This window comes from Felis catus, chromosome A1 (genome assembly GCF_018350175.1).
Source record: "Felis catus isolate Fca126 chromosome A1, F.catus_Fca126_mat1.0, whole genome shotgun sequence".
Taxonomy (NCBI): Eukaryota; Metazoa; Chordata; class Mammalia; order Carnivora; family Felidae; genus Felis; species Felis catus.
The window spans coordinates 176,479,563-176,502,015 of record NC_058368.1 but is presented as its reverse complement, the minus strand read 5'-3'; the positions used below and the strand labels follow the sequence as shown (position 1 = coordinate 176,502,015).

Here is a 22,453-nt window from a genome sequence, read left to right as displayed (position 1 = left end):
GAGGGAGGGAAATGGCCTCCGGAGGCTGCAAGTCCGAGGCAAATTAGCTACGATTTGCAAAATTCCGAGGAGAGGCGAGGATGCGGTGGAAGCGTTTGCGGTTGGAACTATCCTAATGGAAACCACAGAAAAGCATAAAGTATGCATTGGTACATCTTCTAAGACCCGGAGGAATCTTACCCATTAGATCCAGGGCAAACTGGTCATTTTTGGAGTGGGAAAACTGACACCAGAGAACCGCTAGAAGTCGTTAGGAATGGGGAATGGGACCTAAATGTTCCTCCAGGGCCCATTACCTGCCAGGCACTTGCCATCCGTGAGCCTATTTCCCCCTCACTCGTGAAGCAGATTTTATGACTTCATTTTACACGTATGGAAACTGAGGCCCAGAAGGATAAATAGCTTTTCCACCCCCAAAATTATGTGGTAAAACCATAATGATGTCTGGTTGGCTACAAAATTCGTCCTTTCCCCACTCCCTCAAGATGTTTGGACTGAACTCGGACTTTGGTTCCCAGTCTTTCCGACCCAGGTTCCAATCTCTGCGATGTTGTTTACTTGCTGTGTGAATTTGGACATGTCCCTTCGTCTCTCTGAGCCTCCGTTTCCCCCTCTGTAAAATGGGTGTTGCTGCTAAAGGTTTAAGGTGAAGGTGTGTGAAGCAGTTAATACAGTGGTAGCTCTAAAATTGAGAGCTATTATTACCACATCATAAGTATTAAATGATGGAGTTGTCTCTATTTCAATCTCCCATTGAGAAACAAACATTTTAATAGTTTGAGTATCTTTCTCCTCATCACGAGGTACTTTTTCCCCCCTAAGAAAAGCAGTATCAAGCCAAAAGTGACATTCTCTGGAGGGCCCAAAGACCAGGAATCGGATACAAGAAGAAAGATGGTTATCAACCCTGCTCTCCTGAGCTGACGGGAGTGGGGCAGCTTGGACTAGGCGAAGTGAGTGAATTGTTTTCACTGGCGGCTCCCCTAGGCAGCAGCTGTATTTTTCCACTGCGTGGATTACACTGGAGATTAATTCTGGTTCAGCCAGTGCCTGTTAAGCAGAAAGTGATGGCCTGAGCCCACGGGGGAAGTCAGCCACGGCATCTGCCATGGACTTGAAGTTGCTGGTAGGTTTCCACGAAAGGAGATATTTGCAATAGTAAATTTCTAGGGTTTGAAAAAAACACTGGGTACGGTTTGTTTTGAAAGGCACGAACACACTTCCAATGGGAAGCCCAGCCAAGGAAATGAGCTTGCCAGCTCAGGGTGAGTTCTTAGAACTTAGAACACAAGGATCTTTCAGGCCATGAGAGTCAAGCGGCAGATGGTAAACCAGTGGGTAAAGGTCAAGGACACTGATTGTGTGTCAAGGCCTTAAATGACCTGGCTGGACCAGGACCACTGTTCAGGGCACTACTAAAGTCAACAGAGAGGTTTCCTTTTCTGCTTCCTACATCACTTCATCCAGAGACAAGTAGCGGGGACAGGAGCTAAGGGACCAGTGACCCAAGAGCTTGACTGTTATTTAACTCAACATCATAGACTGGATTAGGAGTTGGTAGGCAATTACACCATCTCTGTTTTGGCCTGATTGACAAGAGCAAAAATCCAGGATCTTACCCTAGAGCAAGTCAGATCTGATTGCCTATCTTCAACAAAATTATGAAATCAGACTAGCAAGTGACCTGAAGGAGGCCGCCACCAAAAATTCTGTGTGTGTGTATATATAATATACATATATATATATATATATATTATATATGTGTGTGTATATATGTGTGTGTGTGTATAATGTATAATATACATATAGATAGATAGATGCTGGTATGGATGTACTCCAAAGCATGAATAATGGTCAGGTTGGGGGTGGGAATTTCAGGCAATTTGTCCATGTTGTATTTTACTTAGAGTGCTTCGTATTCTTTTCACAAAAATAAAAGTCTTTTCAAAGGCAAAAAGGGAGCACATGAGAGAAGCAAATGATCAAGTGCAAACCACATAGAATTAGGGAACAAAACAGATAGATGTAGGGACCGATTCCCCCCCTCCCCCCCCTCCCCCACTGCCACTTAGCTATGCTGGGTCTCAGCAGCTTTGTCTGCAAAAACGGTCCTGCTGAGTTGTTTTGGGAACAGGTAGCACCCTACCTTACACATAGTAGGACCACATTTATGTCAGCGGTTTAGGAAAACCATCATCCTCATAATTCTAGCACGGCTCAGAAAGGAGAAGGCGTCTTTTTATATTATCCTGGGCAAAGTATTAAATTAAAAAAGCAACCCAAGCAAATGGTCGTTTCTTTTTGGCTCTGGGAACACTTGGGCTCCCTGTGTAACAGGGTAGGAATACATGGATAGACACCTGGATCTGATACTAAGAGTTCAGCTACAGGACCTGGTTTTTCACGACAGATCGCTTTCCTACCTTCCTTGCAACCCAGCCACCTTGGACTGGAAGGGCCACCAAGGAGTAGGAGACCAGATCCCAAGACATATGTCAGGGAGGCCCTTGTCCAGATTGTTTCACTGAGGGGAAAGGGATCAGTTGGGGCTGCCCAAGAAACAAAGCATTGAGGTTTCAATAGAAATGCCATAATTTATTCTGTTGTATAAAAAAAAGTCATCCTTATGTAACAAAATGTCTTTCTTAAAAGAAATATATTATTTCAGTTCATAAATAATCAAACATACAACTGCTGGCAACTGAAAAAAAAAAAACAACAACACTGGTGCTTTCCATCAGTGCTGAACACAAACCTGCTTAGGACATATTTACAGGGTATTACAGTACTCAAAACACAAAAATTGAGGTATTTGGTTCTTCTAGGAGTAGACACGGACATTTGTGAAGGTAGACCACCTACACAAAAATAAATAAGGTATATTCTCATAGGTGTGTGTCGTCAGGAATGGTAATACTGGTAGGTATGTCAAGCATGAAGAGTTCCTACAAAAAACAGGAGCAAGCAAAAAGAAACCGGCTCCTTAACTGAGTCCTTTCCCCTCTGCCCCTTTTTGTCAGAGGGACTTGATGTACCCACTATATTGGTCCCGAACGTGCGGAGTTCAGCAAACGCCTTGACGCTCAATCATCACCATGACTGCTCAGGAACCCAGTGGAACTCGGGGTGAAATTAAATAAATAAGGACCAGCCCTCACGAGCCCCCTCCCCAGAGTTATTGCATTTCTCCTCAGGGCGCCTAGAGTCCCCGGGGGGTTGTGGAGATCACCTCCCGTGGCTTTTCAGCAGCTGGGAGAGGTCGTGATGGGGCTCTGAAGGTAGCTCAATGCACTGTTCGTGGAGTGGACGGGGATGGAGACAGGGAAGTTGAAGACGGTGGTAGTGGAGGTGCTGCGGTCCAGCACAGCCATGGCAGGGCTCCCAGCCTCTGCTGAGCAGTGTGGGGCCAGGACCTGGGACTCAAACTGCAGCAGCTGGCCCATGAAGCTGAAGTTGGGGGAAATGATGCTTCTCCTTTGCTTCACAAACTCAAAGGCCTCGTCCAGCTTGACTCGGTTAGTCCTCATGAGGTAAGCAAGGCAGATGGTGGCTGATCGGGAAATGCCCGCCTGGCAGTGGACAAACACCCTTCCTCCAGCGTTCTTGATGGAGTCTGGAAAACAAAGGGTGGCCAGTTACTCAAGAGCTCACGAGAACAACCCTAACCCCAGGCAGAGGGTGCCTAAGAAACGTGTGTCCTGTCCAGAGAATGGCAACATCACGTCACGCCGTCACACAGCGTTCTGCGGAGGCAACACAGGCATTGTGCAAGGAACAGCAAGGGATTTAAACCAAAACCAGGCATCTCCATGAAGCTGATGGGTAAGTCAACTCCATGTTCTGAACCTCGGTTTGCTAATTTATTAAATGGGGCACGAAATCCCTATTTTGCAGGGATGCTGCCTGCCCCAGATTGATATTAACGTACGGAGAAAGGCTCAGACAAATGTCATTCAAGTCCTTGCCATACAGTTGGGCTCAGTGACTAAAACGGGAGGAGCAAGGCAGACGTCCCAGGCATCTGTCCATTTACCTATGAAGTCAATTGCCTCGTTGAACCAGGAGCTGATGTCCGCCTTGTGGTTGTCTTCCACAGGGATGCTCTTGTATTGGTAGTGACCCTCAAAATGATTGGGACAATTGGCCGAGACGTTGATCAAGGCAGTGATGCCCAAGGCGTCCAGCATGTCTTTTCGGGAAGCGTGATAGGCACTGCCCAGGTACAGAAAGGGCAGGATCTCCACCGGGCCACCCTGAAATCCAGAAATATCCACTTGTCAAGCTTCGCACAAAGTCAATTCCGGAGCCCATCCCCACAAAAACTCCCTGCTGGAAAGGTCAGTTTCAGATACTGAGCGAATTTAGTATTGTTGCCGGAGTATAAATAAATAGGGTAATAAACCCATTTGCCTGGGCAGAGCCACCAAGTTCATTTCTGTAATGCCAGCAATTAGACTCCGTTCCATCAGACCACTTAACCATGGGATAAATAACATCCCTGTGCCCCCTCCGTTATAAACTTGAAGGTTACTTTGTATATTCTCACTAGTACTGCTCTTCTTTGCCAGCTATTCCTTTCCCCCTCTGGCACGGGTCCCTACTAACCTGATCATAGAGTGGGGTGCTGCAAGAACTGCACCCTGATTCAGCGCTGTCAGGGACGCTAGTACTCAGGGGAAGGCTGAGCCCCATGGGGGTCGACTGTTTGCTGCACAGCTCCGGGCAGGAAGCTGAAAAAGCTTCATAGCCTCCTGGGAAGACAAAGAGACATATTTGTTTCCATTAGTATCCGGGACAGGGCACCTTCACACAACTCCCCCCACCCACCGGGGCTGAAGTTTACCCCGGAGAGGCCCAGACAAGTCTTTGTTCTTAAAGCCAAACAAAGCCACCGGGTCCCCAGAACAGGACTCGGGCGCCCACGCGCTCCCGGTGAGGCGGCCCGCAGGGGCTGAGGGCCAGGGGGGGTCCCGCGGCAAAGCGGCGGGGAACGGGAAGGGGCAGGCGGCCGCCCGAGCTTCCCCGAGGGCGTACCTTTGAGGAAGAAGACTTGCGCGGCGCGCGCCTCGCGGCAGAGCGCGCCAGCGGCCAGGGCCAGGGTGCCGTCGCGCTTGGCGCCGTCCAGGGCGGCGCTGCGCTCGTCCAGCAGCACCACGGCGTGGTAGGCGCCGGCCAGCAGGCGGCCGCGCAGCTCGGCGTTGGGCACGATGTGCTCCAGGCCCATGGCGCCCTTGGCCCGGCGCCGCACGATGGTGCTGAAGCGCACGTTGACCGAGCCGGCGATGTGGCCGGCGTTGAAAGCGAAGAAGGAGCGGCAGTCCAGTAGCAGGCACTGCGCCGCGCGCTCCCGCAGCAGCGTCCGCAGGCCTCCGGCGTCCAGGGAGCCCACTTCCATGACCATGGCCGGCCCCAGCGCCCCCAGCGTGCCTGTTTTAGGTGCTCTTTGTCCTCGGAAGCCAAGGGCAGGGCAACGGCTTTCGAGGAAGAGCCCGACCCTGGTTCTGTCTGCGCCGAACCCCAAACTGCCTTTAGACTGAGTGAGGGGGCGTCGTGCGGGACTCTCAGCCGCCTCGGCTTCTTTGCTGCTACCTTGACTGCCCCTCCGGCCCCAACCACACGTACAGCCCAGCGTCCTTCGCAGCGAGCTCGGCCCGGGGGAACGCGTTTATATGTGGCCTCTCTGGGGGCGGGGCGGGGCGGGGAGAAGCGGGCGCGCAGGGGGAGGGGGTTTGTTTGTTTGAATGGTGCTCACGTGACCTGTGGTGACGTCACCCGCCCTACCCGGCTTGGCGCCGGCGGAGCCAGAGGCGAAGACGTCATCGGCCTCGGAGCGGGATCCGCTGGCTGCCTGCTGGCTCCGACCCCAGTCCGGCCGTCCGGCCTGCGCCTGGCGTGTCCCTGGGGATCCGGCCTGCTCCGCTCTCCGGGCCCAGAGGCGAGGTGGCGGGAGCACTGCCAGCCAAGGGCTGACCTCAAGGATCCAAGCGGCGGCGTGCCCGCAGCCTCTCCTCCCCCTTCCCTGCACCCGTCCCCGCGCTCCCCTCCGCCACCGCCCCGATCGGAAAGGGGCTTCCTGCGCTTTTGCATACACGTGTGCCCCTTTCGCTCATTGCCTCGTCACCACCAGGCACGGACAGGCTCCCCGGGAGAAGCGATTTACTTGACCAATGTCACAATGCTGGGGGTAGGGGTACAGAGAAGAACCTGAAATGAGGGTTGGAGAAAAATTAACAAGTCTGTCGGTGGAAATGTCGTTCCTACTAAGGATAACCGGGGTGAGTTGGGGTGGAGAAGTAAGTTCAGGGAAAAGTTTTCCTGTTTTCCAGATTTGCTCTCCGGCTACTTTAGAAAAACATACATTTAACAAGTCAAATGCCTTCCAATCGAAGCACCACAGGGAACAAGTTATCCCCAGGCAAGTAGTTCTAGTGGACTTTGAGCCGAGAAAGGCGAGTAAGAGGGCTGAAATCTCAAGTATGGGATCGCAAGGTGTCGTGGATTTCGGGGTTCGGCGTTTGGGGAGGCGACCCCCAGCGTGGCTCGACAGCGCCCCCCAGAGGTCACAGGACACGTTTCTGGTCGCGTTCGCCTAAGATAGGTCGAGCCTCTCCAGGTCTCTACTCCACCAGTATATACTGTTAGGGCGCTTAGGATGAGCTGGACGCAGGGGCTTCAACCCCCAAGTCCTGACTCTTGTCATCTCTACGGACTGAATCCGAAATCCAGTCCTAGGGCGCTTCAAGAGTCCAGGACAAACGTTTGGGAAGACCCCGTGCGGCCACCCGCACAGCGTCAGTGACGGCCCCCTGGGCAGTGGAGGGCGGCACCGTTGTGCTAGGTACACAAACATAAATATTGCGCCACCCCGCCAGGGTGCCGAGTCAGGAACATTCTGCGGTTTCTTCCCCTCTGTTGCAGAGAGGGGGGATGGGATGGGGATTTCATGTACCGTGTATCGTTGATCTGTGGACTATCACCAGAGGCAACTTCTGCATTTGCCTTGTTTAGCTTCCGTGTCTACACATGCTCAAACTTTCTGCCTACGTTCTAGAAAAGTTCAGGGTTGAGTGCTGTTCAGGGCATTTTCTACCTTCAGATGAACATTGTCTGAGGACAGCAAAGAGGTCCTCAGATAATGGCAATACCCTCCTTGTATCTTTAAAAAAAAAAAAGGAAAGAAAGAAAAAATTATTTGTTTATACCACTTATGCAGCTGAGGAACTCAACATATTTTTTGCATTGAATCATAAAATATTACAGCTGCTGACTTTTCACAGCATACCAGCTTTATCTGCCCCTTTTTTTTTAACCAACAGCATTCATTATATATTCCTCTACCCACATTTAAAAAAAAGAAAAGAAAACTTTTTTTTTATACAGCTATTATAGTGCTGGTGGCACAGTCTGGCCCCGGAGTCAGGTGTCTGCTGAGCTCTGTGGGTTTTCCTCTTTATCTTTTTCTGGAAAGAGCATAGTTTGAACCCCCGTGCTGTTATTTTGCTTCTGGGTGACCCTAGGCTAATCTCTTCCCCTATGGGCTTCTAAGCCCACATCTGTAGAATGGGTTTACAACGGTCTACTTTGTGCGTGGTTTGAGGCCCAAGTGAGAGGACAGTAACTGTAAGGAACCCAGACCCTACCCTACCCCTTCTCACTATGATTCACTAAACCTTTTGGTGTTCCCCTTCCCAGCAAGCAGTTCTTATATCATCATCCATCGTGTGTTTCGGGGTCTGGCATCAGAACCTGGGGAGAAGATCACCACAAGTCACTGGTAGGTGTAGTTGGGACAGAGGCGCAGCTCAGGAAAAGGTCCCTCCTTGAGACCAACCAACACAGTGGCTCAGTTCAGGAAGTGTGGTGGTAAAGGTGTAGCCACTGAAGACCTCAGTCCAGGCAGTGGAGATGCTGCTTCTTACTGGGGATTGAGTCCAAGAGATGCCCAACATGATCTGGACTTTGGTGATGGTAGTGGGGCTGGAACTGTGGGCCTGGCAGGGCATAAACGAGTATGAATTATGGGTATTGAGACCTGGGCTCTTTCCCATTTTATTTCATTTTATTTTTTAATATTTATTTATTTTGAAGGAGAGAGAGAGAGAGAGAGAGAGAGAGAGAGAGAAACAGAGCATGAGCAGGGGAGGGGCAGAAAGAGAGAGGGAGACACAGAATCTGAAGCGGGCTCCAGGCTCTGAGCTGTCAGCCCAGAGCCCGATGCGGGGCTTGAACTCACCAGCCGTGAGATCATGACCTGAGCCAAAGTCGGATGCTTAACCAACTGAGCCACCCAGGTGCCCCTGGGCTCTTTTCCATTTTAGATGTGCTTAGAAATAAACCCGGAGGCAGTGGGGGGGGTAATGGGAAGGGTTTGAACTCTGAAGGCTTGGCCTGGACTCCCCACCCTTAACATGTGGCCTTGACTAAGTCACTTCCCTTGCTGAGCCTCCACTCCCTCCTTCCTGTGATGGCGATAATAGCAATGACTACCCTACAAGCCCTGTCCAAATCCTGCCCTCAGAATGGACTTTGGATCTGTCCTGGCGTAACAGAAGGAGAGAGGGTGGCACTCTCACAGATTATAGTCCAAGAGCAGCCCAGCTCACTGTCTGCTCTGTGAGCTCCAGCAAGCAGCTTAACATTTGTCAGCTTTGGTTTCCCCGATGGTAAACTGGGACTACTATCCATCTAGAACTAAGGAAGACCATGTGTGAGAAAGGGCCTTGGGTGGGTCACACCCAGAACGGGTGCTCTCAGGAGAGGGAGCTGGCTCCTGCTGTTCATGGTCTCTTTCAGAATCCATAGGTCTTTGGCCAGGCTGTCAGACAGCCTCTGCCCTTGCTCAGTACCCTCCAAGACTCCCCCTTTCCCACCAAATCCAAAGCGCACCACCCCTGGCCTCACCCATCCATCCGGCCCAGGACCCCCCCACCCCCCCCCCGCCCCACTACTGTCATTGGCTCTCTGGTTCTCTAAGCAAATTCAGTGGGCCTGTGTCCCCACCCCTACACCTTTGCTCACACTGCTCCCCCTCTCCCGGCCAGGATGCTGTTCCGCGCTGGGCTCAGCCATATCTTTTTTCCATCCTCCAAGACTCAGCCAAAGTGACATCTCCAGGAAGCCTGCCCTGGTTTCTCCACCCTTTTCCCTTGAACCCTGGAGGACTTTGTCCAAAGGTTCTATTTGTATAAAAGTCTCTTAGATCCTTATCTTACCCTCCCTGAGTTGCTTGAGGGCAGGGACTGTTTTTCTCATCTGTGGGCCTCCACACCTGTACTCCCTTGGATGCAGCCCTGACATATAGTACGTCGTAATCTGCGGCACGGTGGAAGAACTTTTTCAAAGCATACTGCCAAAGGGCGCCTGAGTGGCTCAGTGGGTTAAGCGTATGACTCTTGGTTTCAGCTCAGGTCATGATCTCATGGGTCATGGGCCTAAGCCCTGCATTGGACTCTGTGCCAGCAGCGAGGAGCCTGCTTGGGATTCTCTCCCCCCACCCCCCCCCTCTCAAAATAAAGAAATAAACATTTAAAAATAAATAGATACAAGCATACTCTCGGAAAGTATATGAAGAGAAGGGGACAGAAACGGCCATTTATTAAGCCTCTCCTCTGTGCCAGCTCATTACAGTATCATCTGAAGAACTAATCAGTGATCCCCCGAGATGGTTATTCTCCCCGTTACACAGGCAAGGAGAGAGGCTCAGAGAGGGAATGTGCCCAAGGTCACGCAGCTGGTGATCATCAGACACAGATCCAAACCCTGCCCCTGTCTGATTGAGAGATGGAATGGGGCCCAGGCCTCCCGCCGCAGGAGCCTCCGTCTATTAAGCCTCTGCCTGTGCCCGTTCCGTCCCAGGCTTGCTGGCTGAAGTCTCTGACTCCCTGCTTGCCTGGAGCTCTATTCATTGGGCAGAAGGCTTCCTGGCACCATCCCTGGAGGGAGCCTGAACCTCTTAGGACACCCGAGTCAGGCCCCGGTGTCCCTGCTGTCCGAAGTCACTCAGTGCTTGGGATTTGGGGGAGCCACCAGAGGCGACTAATTGACCCATCCTGAGGCGCTGGCAATGGGTGACTTCACCTCCACACCCAAGCAGTGAGGACAGAGCCAGCTGCTCTTGTGCAATCCTTACAAACACAAATCCAGGGTCAGGCCTGAGAGGGCCTGCAGGGCTGCGTCATGGGAGCCAGCTCCCTCACTTGAGAGACAAGGGCCCAGAGAGGTTAGGCAACCTCTCCAAAGTCACACAGTGTTCAGAATGTTCTAAATCTAGTCAGCATTGTGAAAGCTGTGTGTCCAACGCCCGTAAGCATTTAGCTCTGGAGGGTGGAGTTACTTTCATTTTCTTCCTTATAACTCTGTGTGGTTCGAATTTTTCAGCACAAGAGTGGAACTATTATGATCAGGAGAAAGAGTGAAAAACATGAGAGGGCACCCGTATTTAGGGTAAACCATAGTCACTCTATTTAGGGTAACTTGTTAAAGACAAGACACAAAGTTAGACTGCCTGGGTTAGAATCCCAGCTTGACCACTCACAAGCTGTGTGTCCTTGGGAAAGCTACTTACCCTCTCAGAGACTCAATTTTCTCATGATGTGCGACAGGGGTCACTGAACTACAGTCCCTGACCCAAATCTAGCCCACTCCTTCTTTTGGTACAACTCACAAGCCGAGAATGGTTTTTATAGGTCAAACGGTTGTGGAAAAAATCAAACAAGAATAATATTTTGTGATACATGAAAGTTGTATGACATTCAAATTCCCGTGTCTGTCAATCAAGTCTTATGGAACATACGCGTACCTGTTGGTTTCCATATCCTCTGCGGCTGTTTTCGCACCGCAGTGGAAGGTAAATAGTTGTGACGCTTTTTGGCTCCCGAAGCCTAAAATATTTACCTTTGTCCCTTTACAGGAAAAGTTTGCCAACCCCTGATATGAGATCATGAATGAAAAGTGCTTTAGAACAATGCCTGGCTGAGGGTGTTTAGTAAATTTTGTTATTATTAATATGTGGATATTTATAGCATCTTCTTCCCCTAGGGTGTGTTTAAAAGCAGTGATTGATTTTTGTAATATATCTCATGGAATCTAAGGCACATCTTTTTATATTTTAATATTCCTTACATGACTTACGATCAGAAGCATAGCATAGTTAATTTACATAGCTAATTAGCAGCATTTTTCTTTCTTAATGGTGCATAAACTAGTGAGGGAGACTTAGAATTGCTGACATCTTAGATCCGGTAGAATACAGCAAAGTAAAAGGTTCGCGATGGACAGAAATTAAAACACTGCCGTCATTCAATTAACAAACATTCTCACAGAGGGCCACACTTGTCAGTAAGTAAGTACAAGCCAGGTGCTAAGTGCCAGGGTACAGGTTGGGGAGGCCAAAAAAGGGACCCTCACCCAGCTGGGAGAAGGTTATGAGGGAAAGATACCCAAAGAAGGGGAGGTCTACCTGGAGACAGAAGGACTGATGTGAAATAGAAATGTCTGGATAAAATGTCTCTCTGAGAGATGGGCCTTGATTATCGAACACTTTCCTCCGGAAACCTCAGTTTCTTCCCCTGTAAAATGGGGCAGCAATAACCCAAGAGACCAACTCTCAGATTTGCTGTGGGACCAGATGAAGCCCCAGCATCTTGTGTTGAACGGTCTCCATAGCTGACCATTTCTGTCTCTCCCACTAGCTTGGGAGCAAGGACACGGTTTCTTTGCCTCTCTTGGTCCCCAGCACAAACCTCAAAGCAGGGTTGTTGAACAAACCCGTGAAGATGAACCCAGGAACAGGACCAGGAAGTAGCAGGGCCTCCATGACTCAGACCTGTCCCTGAGCCGAGGACACAGCTTGCCAACATAGCCCCAAGCCACGCCCCAGGCTGCTGGGGGGGGCGGGCGGGGGAGAACTGACGCCACCTTAAGAAATGACACCTTTCTGTTGTTAATTTCTCTTAGAGTATGAATTGAGACATAATTTCCTTTTCATAATTAGAAGACACTAATTAATGTTGGAGGGAGCAAATGAGATCATGGCTGGTCTATTCCAAACTCTTCCCTGAGGGAAGGAAGGGAAGGAGTTACCTGCAGAATGTTCAGAATCACAGGTGAAAACTCGGCAGTTGTGGATCACAGTTTTGCCTTTGTGGGTACATTACTTAGGGGCAGTTCTTATTCATAATCGTTGCCAATCTCTGTTGAGTTCTTGCTCTGAGCCTGGCCCTTTGCTAAGTCCTTTGTGTTCATTTCCTTGTGTGGTGACACTAACCCTGTCCGACAGGTAATATTACCAACCCCCATGTGAAGAGACAGAGGAACCGAGGCCAGAGAAGTTAACTAACCCATCCAAAGGCACACAGCAAGTAAGTGTCACGGCTGGGTGCCTCATACTCTTTCTCTCTGTTTTCTAAGTCCTTTGTCCTTATCTTTCCCCAGCACACAATGGGTGTGTCAAGAAGGTGATGTGTTACACTATTTCACTGTTTATTTCTGGGGTTGATGACTTTTAGGGGGCTGATTCTAGGTTCCAGAGGAAAGGGAAGAGAAAAAAGGCCCCAAACTTGGGCTTTCTGCCTGACGCTCCCTGACTCACTGAGCCACATTGCACAGATGACTCATTCATTGGCCTTGACCTCAATGGGTTTGGCCACCCATTGAGAGTGAAGTCACACCTCCAGCTTTCCAATGCATTCATTGGCTCACACATCCAACCTCAGGCAGGCAAGAAACAGACCCGGCTGGGCTTGCTTAGGGTCAGGGACAGGAAAGCACACAAATGCTGCCCCATGTCCTGAAGTAGTGGGTGGACGGCTCCCTCCTGCCCTAAGAGAAGTGGGCTCTAGTATATTGCTAGGGCTGCTGTAACAAAGCACCACTAGCCAAGTGGATTTAAAAAAACAAATTTGTCAGGGTACCTGGGTGGCTCAGTTGGTCTGAGCATCTGACTTGATTTCAGCTCAGGTCATGATCCCAGGGTCGTGGGATTGAGCCCTGCATGAAGTTCCACGCTGAGTATGGAGTCTGCTTGGGATTCTCTTTCTCTCTTCCTCTCCCCCTCTCCCTGTCTCGTGCTGGCTCTCTCTTAAAATGAACAAACAAAAAAACAAAAACAAAAAAACAGAAACAAATTTGTCTTACGGTTCTGGAGGCCAAAAGTCCAAGACCAAGGTACCAGAAAGGCTGGTGCCTTTTGAGGGCCATGAGGGAGAATCTGTTCCAAGCCCCTCTCCTGGTGGCTGGTGGCTTGTTAAAGGTCTTTGGTGTTCCTTGGCTTTCAGGGACATCACCCTGATGTCTGCCTTCACGTGGTGCTCTCCCTGTGCTCGTGTCTGTGTCCAAATTTCCCTTTGTAGAGTGACACCAGTCATACTGGATTAGGGCCTAGCCTAATGACCTCATTTTAACTTAATGGCCTCTGTAAAGACTCTATTTCCAAATAAGGTCACATTCTGGGTACCAGGGGTTAGGACTTCAGTATACCTTTTGGGAGCGACACAAGTCAACCTGTTTAAAGCCTGTGCCCCCCAAAAAGAGCCCCCTGAAAATAACACGTTCTTGGATCGGATGACTCAATACCATAAAGATGTCCATTTGGCTCATGTAAATATGAGATCCATTTAACATGCTCTTCATGAAAGTACTGAAGATTTTTTTTTTTTAATTTTTTTCCCTGGAGTTAAGCAAGTTGATTCTGAAGGTGATATGAAATAATAATCAAGAATAGCCAGGAAAACTAAAAAAGAAGGGCAGCGGGGTAGGAGTTATCCCTACCAGATATTTAAAAATGCCATAAAGTCTCTACAATTAAAATGGTATAGTTAGGAACATGAATAGACAGAGCAATGGAACAGAATCCAAAATCCAGAAATTTGCCCAACTACAAATGGAAATTTGACGTATGGCGAAAGTAACAACTCAAATCACTAGGACGTGATGGGCTTAAAAAAAAAAAATGACCCTGAGACAATTGAATAGCCATTTTGAAAAACAAAAGGTAAAGTAGACTCAAACTTCAGACCAAACATAAATACCAAATGGACCAGAGATTCAGATTTTTTAACTAATTTATTTATTTATTTTGAGAGAGAGAGCTCGCGCGCGCACACACACATCAGTGCACAAGTACGGGGAGGGGCAGAGAGAGAAGGAGAGAGAGAGAATCTCAAGCAGACTCTGCACTGTCAGCAAAGAGCCCCACGTGGGGCTTGAACTCACGAACCATGAGATCATGCCCTGAGCTGAAACCAAGAGTCAGACACTTAACACAGGTGCCCCCAAAGATTCAGGTTTTTTCAATGAAACCTTACAACTTGGGGGAGAAAACTGAGGGCATTCCTTCATAGCTCAGAAGTGATAGGGATATAACTCCTTTTGAGTTAGGAGTCAAAATTCAGAAACAATAAAATAAAAAGTTGAAACATTCAACTACATAAAATTAAAGTTTTTAAAAAGCTTTTCATGGCAAAGCAAACAAACAAACAAACAAAAACCTAACCATAAGCAAGAAAAGCTTTAAAAAAATACAAATGGGAGACAATCTGTAACTTAAAAACAAAGGCTAATTTCACCAATATATAAGGAGTGATTAGAAGTAAAAATGAAAAAGCAAAAATATGATCTTAAAATGGACAAAAATCATGAGCAGGTAGATCACAGAAACAGAATTGCTGAAGGACCTTGAACATGTAAAAAGATTCTCACTTGTAATCATAAGAGACAAGAAAAGTATACCTACACTGAGAGACTCATCCATCAGATTGGCAAAAATCCAAAATTTGATGGCACCCCTCTGCTGAGACCAGGGAAATTTGACTATGGGCTGGTTGTTAGAGGATACTATGGAATTATTACCTTTGGTGGCTGCTTAGGAGCGTATCTTTTTCTTAAAGGACGCATGCTGAAGAATTTATCAGTGAGGGGCGCCTGGGTGTCTCAGTGGGTTAAACATCTGGGCTCTTGATGTTGGCTCAGGACATGATCTCACAGTTGTGAGGTTGAGCCCAGCATCGAGCTCCGTGCTGACAATGCAGAGCCTGCTTGGGATTCTCTCCCTCCCTCCCTCTCTGTCCCTCCCCAAGTTGTGCGCGAACACGTGCTTTTTTCTCTAAATAAATAAATAAATAAATAAACATGAAAAAAAAGAATTTCTCAGTGAAAGGTCATGATGTTAGCAACTTCCTCTAAATGTTAAGAAGAAAACACACAAATAAACAAGATAATGGCACAACATTAACAACTGTTGAGTCTATGTCATGGATGTAAGGCTGTTTATGAATGATAGTTTTCCAACCTTTTTGTATGCCTGAAACTTTTCATCATAAAAGATGGGGTCCAGTCACATGGCCTCAAGGTGAACTCCTGGTGAACCAAAGCTGTCCGTGAAGGTAGCCAGCTCAGCTGAGGCAGTAATAATTGTTGACATGATCTAATGCTTACTGTGGGGGCCAGGCACTATTTAGACAGCCAACTCATTAATCTTCGTACTATCCCCATGAAGTGGTCCCCGTTTACAGACAAGGAAACCAAGCCCCCAGCAATCTGGTAACTGTCAAATCCATGGAGGTTTGCACTCTCCCAACTCTGCTGGTTGATTTTAAACTGATATGTATCCCAGACCCCGAGAATCCTTAATAGGCTAGAGAGAAACAGCCTTAAATTGGACCCAGTTATTTTACTTAATGAGTCATCCCAAGAGTTAACAGGGATCTTTCTGATGACTCTTACAAGCACTGGTTATTTTTAAGGGCTAATATTCTGCGCTCTAATTTAGATTCAGTAATTTCAGACACCACTTGGAAATCGAGGACAAGGGGACTGTAATAAAGCAATTGTGCATTCAACCGAATGATTCACTTAGCAATCCGCCAGTGGAGAAGGTTCTAGGGTTCTCTAAATGAAGGTGTGCGAATAGAAGAGAACTTGCAATGGAAGCAAAATTGGACCACTTTCATAGTAAATTTCACAGGGTAGAGTGCTGGCATCGAGTAAAAAGTTTAAGTTCAAATGGTTTATGATTTAGAGGACAGCAGTGCAGCCCTGCCCAAGCGCCTGGGTTCAAATCCCTTCTCTGCCAGTAACGTGACAAGGCAGAGTGTTGGGGGGCAAGTCCCATAGCCTCCCTTTGCCTCAGTTTCCTCATCTCCAAAATGGAGATAACAGTGGTGCCCTCCCCCAAAGCTCTCAGGAGGGATAAGTGACTTGAATGAATGAGCTGAAATGTACAGTGTGTGCTTTGGACCACAAGCCCACCAGGACCCAACCAGTGATGCCCCGAGTTTGCCCCAACAGCGTCGCCCATGGCGGCTGGCCCTGCCGCGCCACTCTGTAACATCACCCCAGCTTGGGAGAGAGAGGAATCCCTAAATCATGGCACCTCTCAGGGCGACAGGAACAAGGGCAGAGGTGACACCGAGCACAGGTGTGGGTCACAAGGGGGAAGGGTGGGGGATGAACAGGACTTTTTAAAGGACTGTATCTTCTTGGGGTTCAACAGGTGAATGTACTTAATGCCACTGAACTGTACACGTAAAAACCGGTTAAGATGGCAAATTTCATATTGAGTGTGTTTTACTACGATAAAAAAATTGTTTTGACGGATAATATCTTCTTGGAGCCTCCAGCCCATGAGGAGTACTGAGTGTACAGATGAAGAAATGAAGACCCAGAGTGCAGGAGTCTAGCCCCCCACCCCTGGGTGGCTTCCTCAGATCCATTTGGTAGAGGCGGAAAGCTCGGTTTGGAGGGCTCAACTCCTCCTGCTCAAGTTCACTCTGCGGCACAAACCGAGAGCAGGACCAGATCCAGGATTGCCTGGCATCTAGTCAGGGGCTTCTTCCGCCACAGCCCCCTGCGCCTCTACGCCTGGTCTGGGAGCCCCCCTGCCCGACCCCAATCCTAGTTCTGCGGCAACTTCAGATATGGGAGGGGCTGCAGAGAGACCCTGTTTCTCAATCCCATGCAAATAGGGAGTGTATTTTCCTGGTCGTAAGGGAGTAAGTAGAGTCTCCAAAAGCGGAATCCCCTCTACCAGGATGGGTGGCTGGAGGAGGCCCTGGGAAACCTCCTCCGTCCTCCCCACCTCCCTGCACCTGCATTTCCTATCCGGGAGAAGGCAAGTGCAAAAAGGCTTTGGGTGGATCCCCGAGGGCCTTCTCTTGGTATGGGTGGGGTGTCCAGGGCAGGCACGTGTGGATATGCCCTTCAACTTCGTGTCGTTGGCAGCTGCTAGTACCCCCACCCAATGCCTCCTGAATGTCATCCCATCTGCTTCGAGAGACCTTTCCCTTCCCAGCCAAGAAGGGTGGGGCAGGGGACTGAGCGCCCCAGAGGAAACTCCTTCTGGACACTCCTTCACCCAACATTGGCCAGATATCAGCCTGGGCCCTCCTTCCAGATACATTATTCATTCTTGGAATTCTTGGGACCGTCTTGACAGAGGAGAGGTACAAAGTCTGAAGTGGTCAGTGCTGTGAAAAATATAAAGCAAGAGAAGGGTTATACAGTGTGGGGCAGGCATTGGGGGTGGGCAGAAGGGGTTTGATTTCAGTAGGGTGTTCCAGGAAGGCCTCAACAAGAAGTAAAGACCTAAGGGGGGGAGCGAGTGAGCCAGGGAGTATCTGGAGGAAGGACAATCGAGGCAGGCATCCCAAAACAGGAATAGACTTCACAGGAGCAAGAAACAACAAAGAGGAAAAAAGGAAGAAGTACAACTTGTCTTTATTCTCAGCATGGTATGCATATGTAGAAAATCCCAAGGAATCTAAAAGCACAACAAGGTCACAGGATACAAAAACAGTGTATAGAAATCAATTTTTTTCTACCTGCAAACAATGAACAAGCCAAAAATTAAATTAAGAATATAAGTACACTCCTGGGGCTCCTTGGGTGGCTCAGCTGGTTGAGCGTCTGACTTCAGCTCAGGTCATGATCTCTCGGCTTGAGGGTTCGAGCCCCATGTTGGGCTCTGTGCTGACAGCTCAGAGCCTGGAGCCTGCTTCAGAGTCTGTGTCTCCCTCTCTCTCTGCTCCTCCTCTGCTTGTGCTCTGTCTCAAAAATAAATAAACGTTAAAAATTTTTAAAAATATATGAATACACTCCTAACAGTATCTAAAAGAATAAAATGCTTAGGGATAAATGTAACAAAGGAAGTGTAAGATCCTACACTCGATATTGTAAAACTTTACTGAGGCAAATCAAGGAAGTCTAAATAAATATAGAGACATTGCTATGTTCTTGGATTTTAAGACTTGATCTTAAAATGGCAGTACTCCCCAAACTGATCGATGGATTCAACATGATCCATCTCAAAATTCCAGCAGGATTTTTTTCCCAGACGTTGACAAGCTGATCCTAAAATGTATATGGAAGTGAAAATCACCTAGAACAACCAGAAAATTCTTGAAAAAGAAGAACAAAGTTGTAGGGCCTCCTTTTGCTGATTTCAAAGCTACAGTTGCCAAGATAGTGTGGTACTGGTTATGTAAGGACTACTAAATAGATCAACGAAACAGAATTAAGAGTCCAGAAATAAACCCTTACATCGTGGTCAGTTTTTGACAAAAGTGCCAAAGTAGTTCATTGGAGGAAAGGATAATCTGTTTAACAAACAGCACCGGGACAATTGGCTACCCATCTATATGCAAAAGAAAGGACTTAGACCCTTACCTCACACCACGCACAAAAAAAATGAACTCAAATGGATCATTGACTTAAATGTAAGAGCCAAAGCAATAAAACTTTCAGAAGAATACATAGGAAAAAAATCCTCAAACCCTTGGGTTAGGCAAACATTTTTTAGCATGGTTTATAAAATAAAATATTAATACATTGAAATTCATCACGATTCAAAGCTTTTTGTACTTAAGAGCCACGATTAAGGAAATGAAATGACAATATACTGGGACAGAATATTTGCAAAAGCAAATCCCACGAAGGACTTGTATCCCGTACTTACAATGAACTTCTACAACTCAATAAGAAGAAAACAACAACTTAATCCAACAAATGAGCAAAAGATATGAACAGACATTTCTCTAAAGAACATATACCAATAGCCGAGACATACATGAACAGGTGTTCCACATCATTAGTCATTAAGAAAATGCAAATGTGGGGCACCTGGGTGGCTCAGTCCGTTAAGTGTCCGACTCTTGGTTTCGACTCAAGTCATGATCTCGTGGGTTCATCAGATAGGGCTCTGCGCTGACAGTGGGGAGCCTGCTTTGGATTTTCTCTCTCCTTTTCTCTCTCTGCCCCTCCCCAGCTCTCTCTCTCTTTCTCAAAATAAATAAACATTAAAAAAAACAAAAGAAAATGCAAATGTGACATGAGATCTATATCACACCCACTATAATTTCTTTTTTAAAAAAAGGCAATAATGAGGCACCTGGGTGGCTCAGTCAGTTAAGCGTCTGACTTTGGCTCAGGTCACATTCTTGTGGTCTGTGGGTTCGAGCCCCATGTCCGGCTTTGTGCTGACAGTTCAGAGCCTGGAGCCTGCTTCGAATTCCGTGTCTCCCTCCCTCTCTCCCCCACTCATGCTCTGTCTGTCTCTCAAAAATGAATAAACTTTAAAAAAATTAAAATAAAATAAAGTAAAATAAAATAAAACAGGCAATAACAAATGTGGCTAGGACTTAGAGAAACAGAACCCTCACACATTGCAGGAGGGAACGTAAAATGGGGCAGCATCTTCAGAAAATAGTTTGGCAGGTCCTCAAAAAGTTACACATAAATTTACCACATGACCCAGCAAGTCCTCTTCTGGGTGTCTACTAAGAGAAACGAAAACATATGCGCAGAAAGATTTATGAGTCAGTGTTTATAGCAGTATTATTCATAATAGGTCCTAATTGGAAACAACCTAAATGCCCGTCAACCGATTGATCAGTGGATAGGAAAATATGTGGCAAATCCATAGATCAGAACACTATCCAGTGATAAAAAGAACAAATGAATGAATGACAGGTGCCACCATATGGATGAACCTCAAAGGTGTTATAATAAGTGAAAAAAGCCAGACACAAGAAGACTACATAGTGTATGATTCCACTGATGTGAAACATCCAGAAAAGGCAAATTGATAGAGACAGTCAGTAGATGACTGTTTGTCTAGGGTTGGAGTGGTAACAGGGATTACCTGTAAATGAGCGTGAGGGAGAGACCATACTGGGGGGCCATGAGAACATTCTAAAATGGATTTTTTGGGGTGGTTGCACCCCTTGGTAACGTTACCAAAAAAGCACTGAATTGTATCCTCAAGTAGGATAAACTTTATGATATTTAAAACATAGTTCGATAAAGCTATTACAAAAATTCAGTTCAAGGTTTCAGGTTGAGATTCAGCTTACACGTGGTCCAGGAGCCCTTCCTGAGCTGTGACAGCTGGGATAGATGCCACACTTTTGCCATAGGGAACCATGGGTCATAGTACAATGGCACAGCCTTTGTGTAAGGGTTAGATATCGGTCTCTCCACTTTGGGATAAACTTCTTGAGGACCCTTACTTAGTATTTATTTTCAGAATCCTAGAACAAAATGCAACTCATATGGGACTCAACAAAGTCTTGCTAAATTTATGAATAGAAAGAGAATTTGATCTCATTAGTAAGATCTATGTTTGAGACCTACATGAGTGTCAAAGTAATAAAAAAGAGATAGCATGGAAAAAGTATAAAGTATTAAAATAATGCAATTTTGGGGCACCCGGGTGGCTCAGTTGGTTAAGCGTCTGACTTCGGCTCAGGTCATGATCTCATAGTTCGTGAGTTCAAGCCCCACGTCGGTTTCTGTGCTGACAGTTCAGAGCCTGGAACCTGCTTCAGATTCTGTGTCTCCCTGTCTCTCTGCCCCTCCGCTGCTCGCACTCTCTCGAAAATAAATAAACATTAAAAAATGTAAAAGAAAAATTAAAAATTAAATAATGCAATTTTATCCTATACATAAGAGAATGCTGGGCTAAAGGAAGAAAAGCCCACTTCCAGGTGAACTAAGTGAGCAAACAACGTACTCTTTCTTTTAAAAGGTTGGCAGAGAATAAAAAGTAAGAAGAGAGAAATAAGCTAAATGGAAACATTGGTTAGGGAATCTGCTGTGTCTGGATGAAATATGGCATAAGGAAGGGAGGGAGGGAGGGAGGGAAGAAGAAAGAGAGAGAAAGAAAGAGAAGGCAGAAGCCAGTGTGATGGAGCAGGAGCGGGCCGGCCCCTGTAGGGCTGGTGGGCACTCAGAGTGCTTGGGCTTCTCCTCTGAGTAGGGCAGGAGCCTGTGGGCAGAACAGTGACAGGGAGGACGTGTGTCAACGGAATAATAATAGGACTTCCTTCACCTGGGAGAGGATGAGATGAGTTCACAGTGCAAAGTCCCAGCACGGTAACGCATAGCAAGCACTAAACCCAGTAGTTAGTGTCATGATCACTATTTGTCCCCCGACAACCGCAGGCCCAGAGAAGTGAAGCACATGCTCTCAAGGTCACGGATGTCCATCCTGGGGACCCATGGCTTCACGGGAAGCCCGGGGGCAGGTGGTCAGCTCCTGGAGTGCAGGGGTGTCGGGAGTGAAGGACGGGCAGAGTACAAGTGACTGTGCTGCCCGCCCACCTCAACCTCCTCGGCCTCTGAACCTCCTCCATTCCTCACCTAGGGGACGGGAGAATAGCAGCGACATCTCCTACAGAGCTCACTAAAGGGAGAGAATAAGGCAGAGCCAGTGAGCCCTCAGCCCAGGGCCTGGAGTCAGCATCTCACAAACAGTGCTGTCTATTCAGGTTCCTTTATTTGGCAGGTATTTATTGACACAGGTCACAGACCACACCAGCTGGGACGTTAGGGACACAAGGCGAAGAAGAGACACTTGTCCAGGACCACAAACACATACACGCACACCATTGGTAAGCTACCTAATTATCAACACACCAAAGTCCACAACGGGGGTGAGTGTTCATAGAGCCGTTTCAGTAGAAATGAACGGGACAGGTGACACTGGGCTGACTTGCTCCAGGATAAGCTGGGGAGGCTCTTCACAAGACAGACCATCACTGGGTCCATCTCTCAGTCCCTTGTGACAGCTTTCTTTGACTAACAGGTAGGCAAATACCCAATCCCTCACCCAAGTCCTGGCCCCGGCAAAGCCACCTTCCCAAGAGGAGAGAAAGGCAACATGACAGTAGGATAAGGGATAGCAGTAAGGGATAGCTCTCTGACTTAAAAAAAAGCAACATCCTTCTCTTTTTCATTTTCCCAGACAGAAAGCAGCACTGGCAGATTTCAAAGCAGAGACCGCTGGCGACATTAGCTCCCGTGTAACACACACCGTAGCCCAGAGGAGTGGTTCTCAGTCCCGGCTCCACACTGAAACCACCTGGGTGGTTCAAAATCCTCACACCTTGGTCCCATCCCCAGCACCTCCAATGTAACCAGCCTAGGGTGGGGCCTGTGCATGGGATTTAAAATCATCCCG

At 47.8% G+C, this 22,453-nt stretch overlaps 1 protein-coding gene and 2 long non-coding RNA genes across 3 annotated transcripts; 2 read left to right on the top strand and 1 right to left on the bottom strand.

Moving 5' to 3' along the window:
• The first annotated feature begins 12 nt into the window (after nt 1-12).
• LOC123379548 lies at nt 13-1,183 on the top strand. Its single transcript, XR_006584121.1, has 2 exons — nt 13-139; nt 988-1,183. It is a non-coding gene; the product is annotated as an uncharacterized LOC123379548 (long non-coding RNA).
• Nucleotides 1,184-2,574: 1,391 nt separating this feature from the next.
• DUSP1 (dual specificity phosphatase 1) lies at nt 2,575-5,663 on the bottom strand. Its single transcript, XM_023259591.2, has 4 exons — nt 5,035-5,663; nt 4,606-4,751; nt 4,034-4,253; nt 2,575-3,613 (listed from the first exon to the last, which is right to left on the bottom strand). Exons 1-4 carry the CDS (start codon nt 5,399-5,401, stop codon nt 3,243-3,245), a joined length of 1,104 nt encoding a protein of 367 aa, XP_023115359.1. The 5' UTR covers nt 5,402-5,663; the 3' UTR covers nt 2,575-3,242.
• A 121-nt stretch (nt 5,664-5,784) lies between these two features.
• LOC109502942 lies at nt 5,785-22,446 on the top strand. The gene is made up of 4 exons (XR_002161875.3): nt 5,785-6,275; nt 7,693-7,774; nt 12,278-12,359; nt 22,238-22,446. It is a non-coding gene; the product is annotated as an uncharacterized LOC109502942 (long non-coding RNA).
• The last annotated feature ends 7 nt before the right edge of the window (nt 22,447-22,453 follow it).

Coding starts and splice junctions, on each gene's coding strand:
- DUSP1 (XM_023259591.2), bottom strand. CDS start 5,401: ATGGTCATGGAAGTGGGCTCCCTGGACGCCGGAGGCCTGCGGACGCTG. Junction 4,752..5,034: donor GCAAGTCTTCTTCCTCAAAG/GTACGCCCTCGG, acceptor TTGTCTTCCCAG/GAGGCTATGAAGCTTTTTCA. Junction 4,254..4,605: donor GCACCCCACTCTATGATCAG/GTTAGTAGGGAC, acceptor TCTGGATTTCAG/GGTGGCCCGGTGGAGATCCT.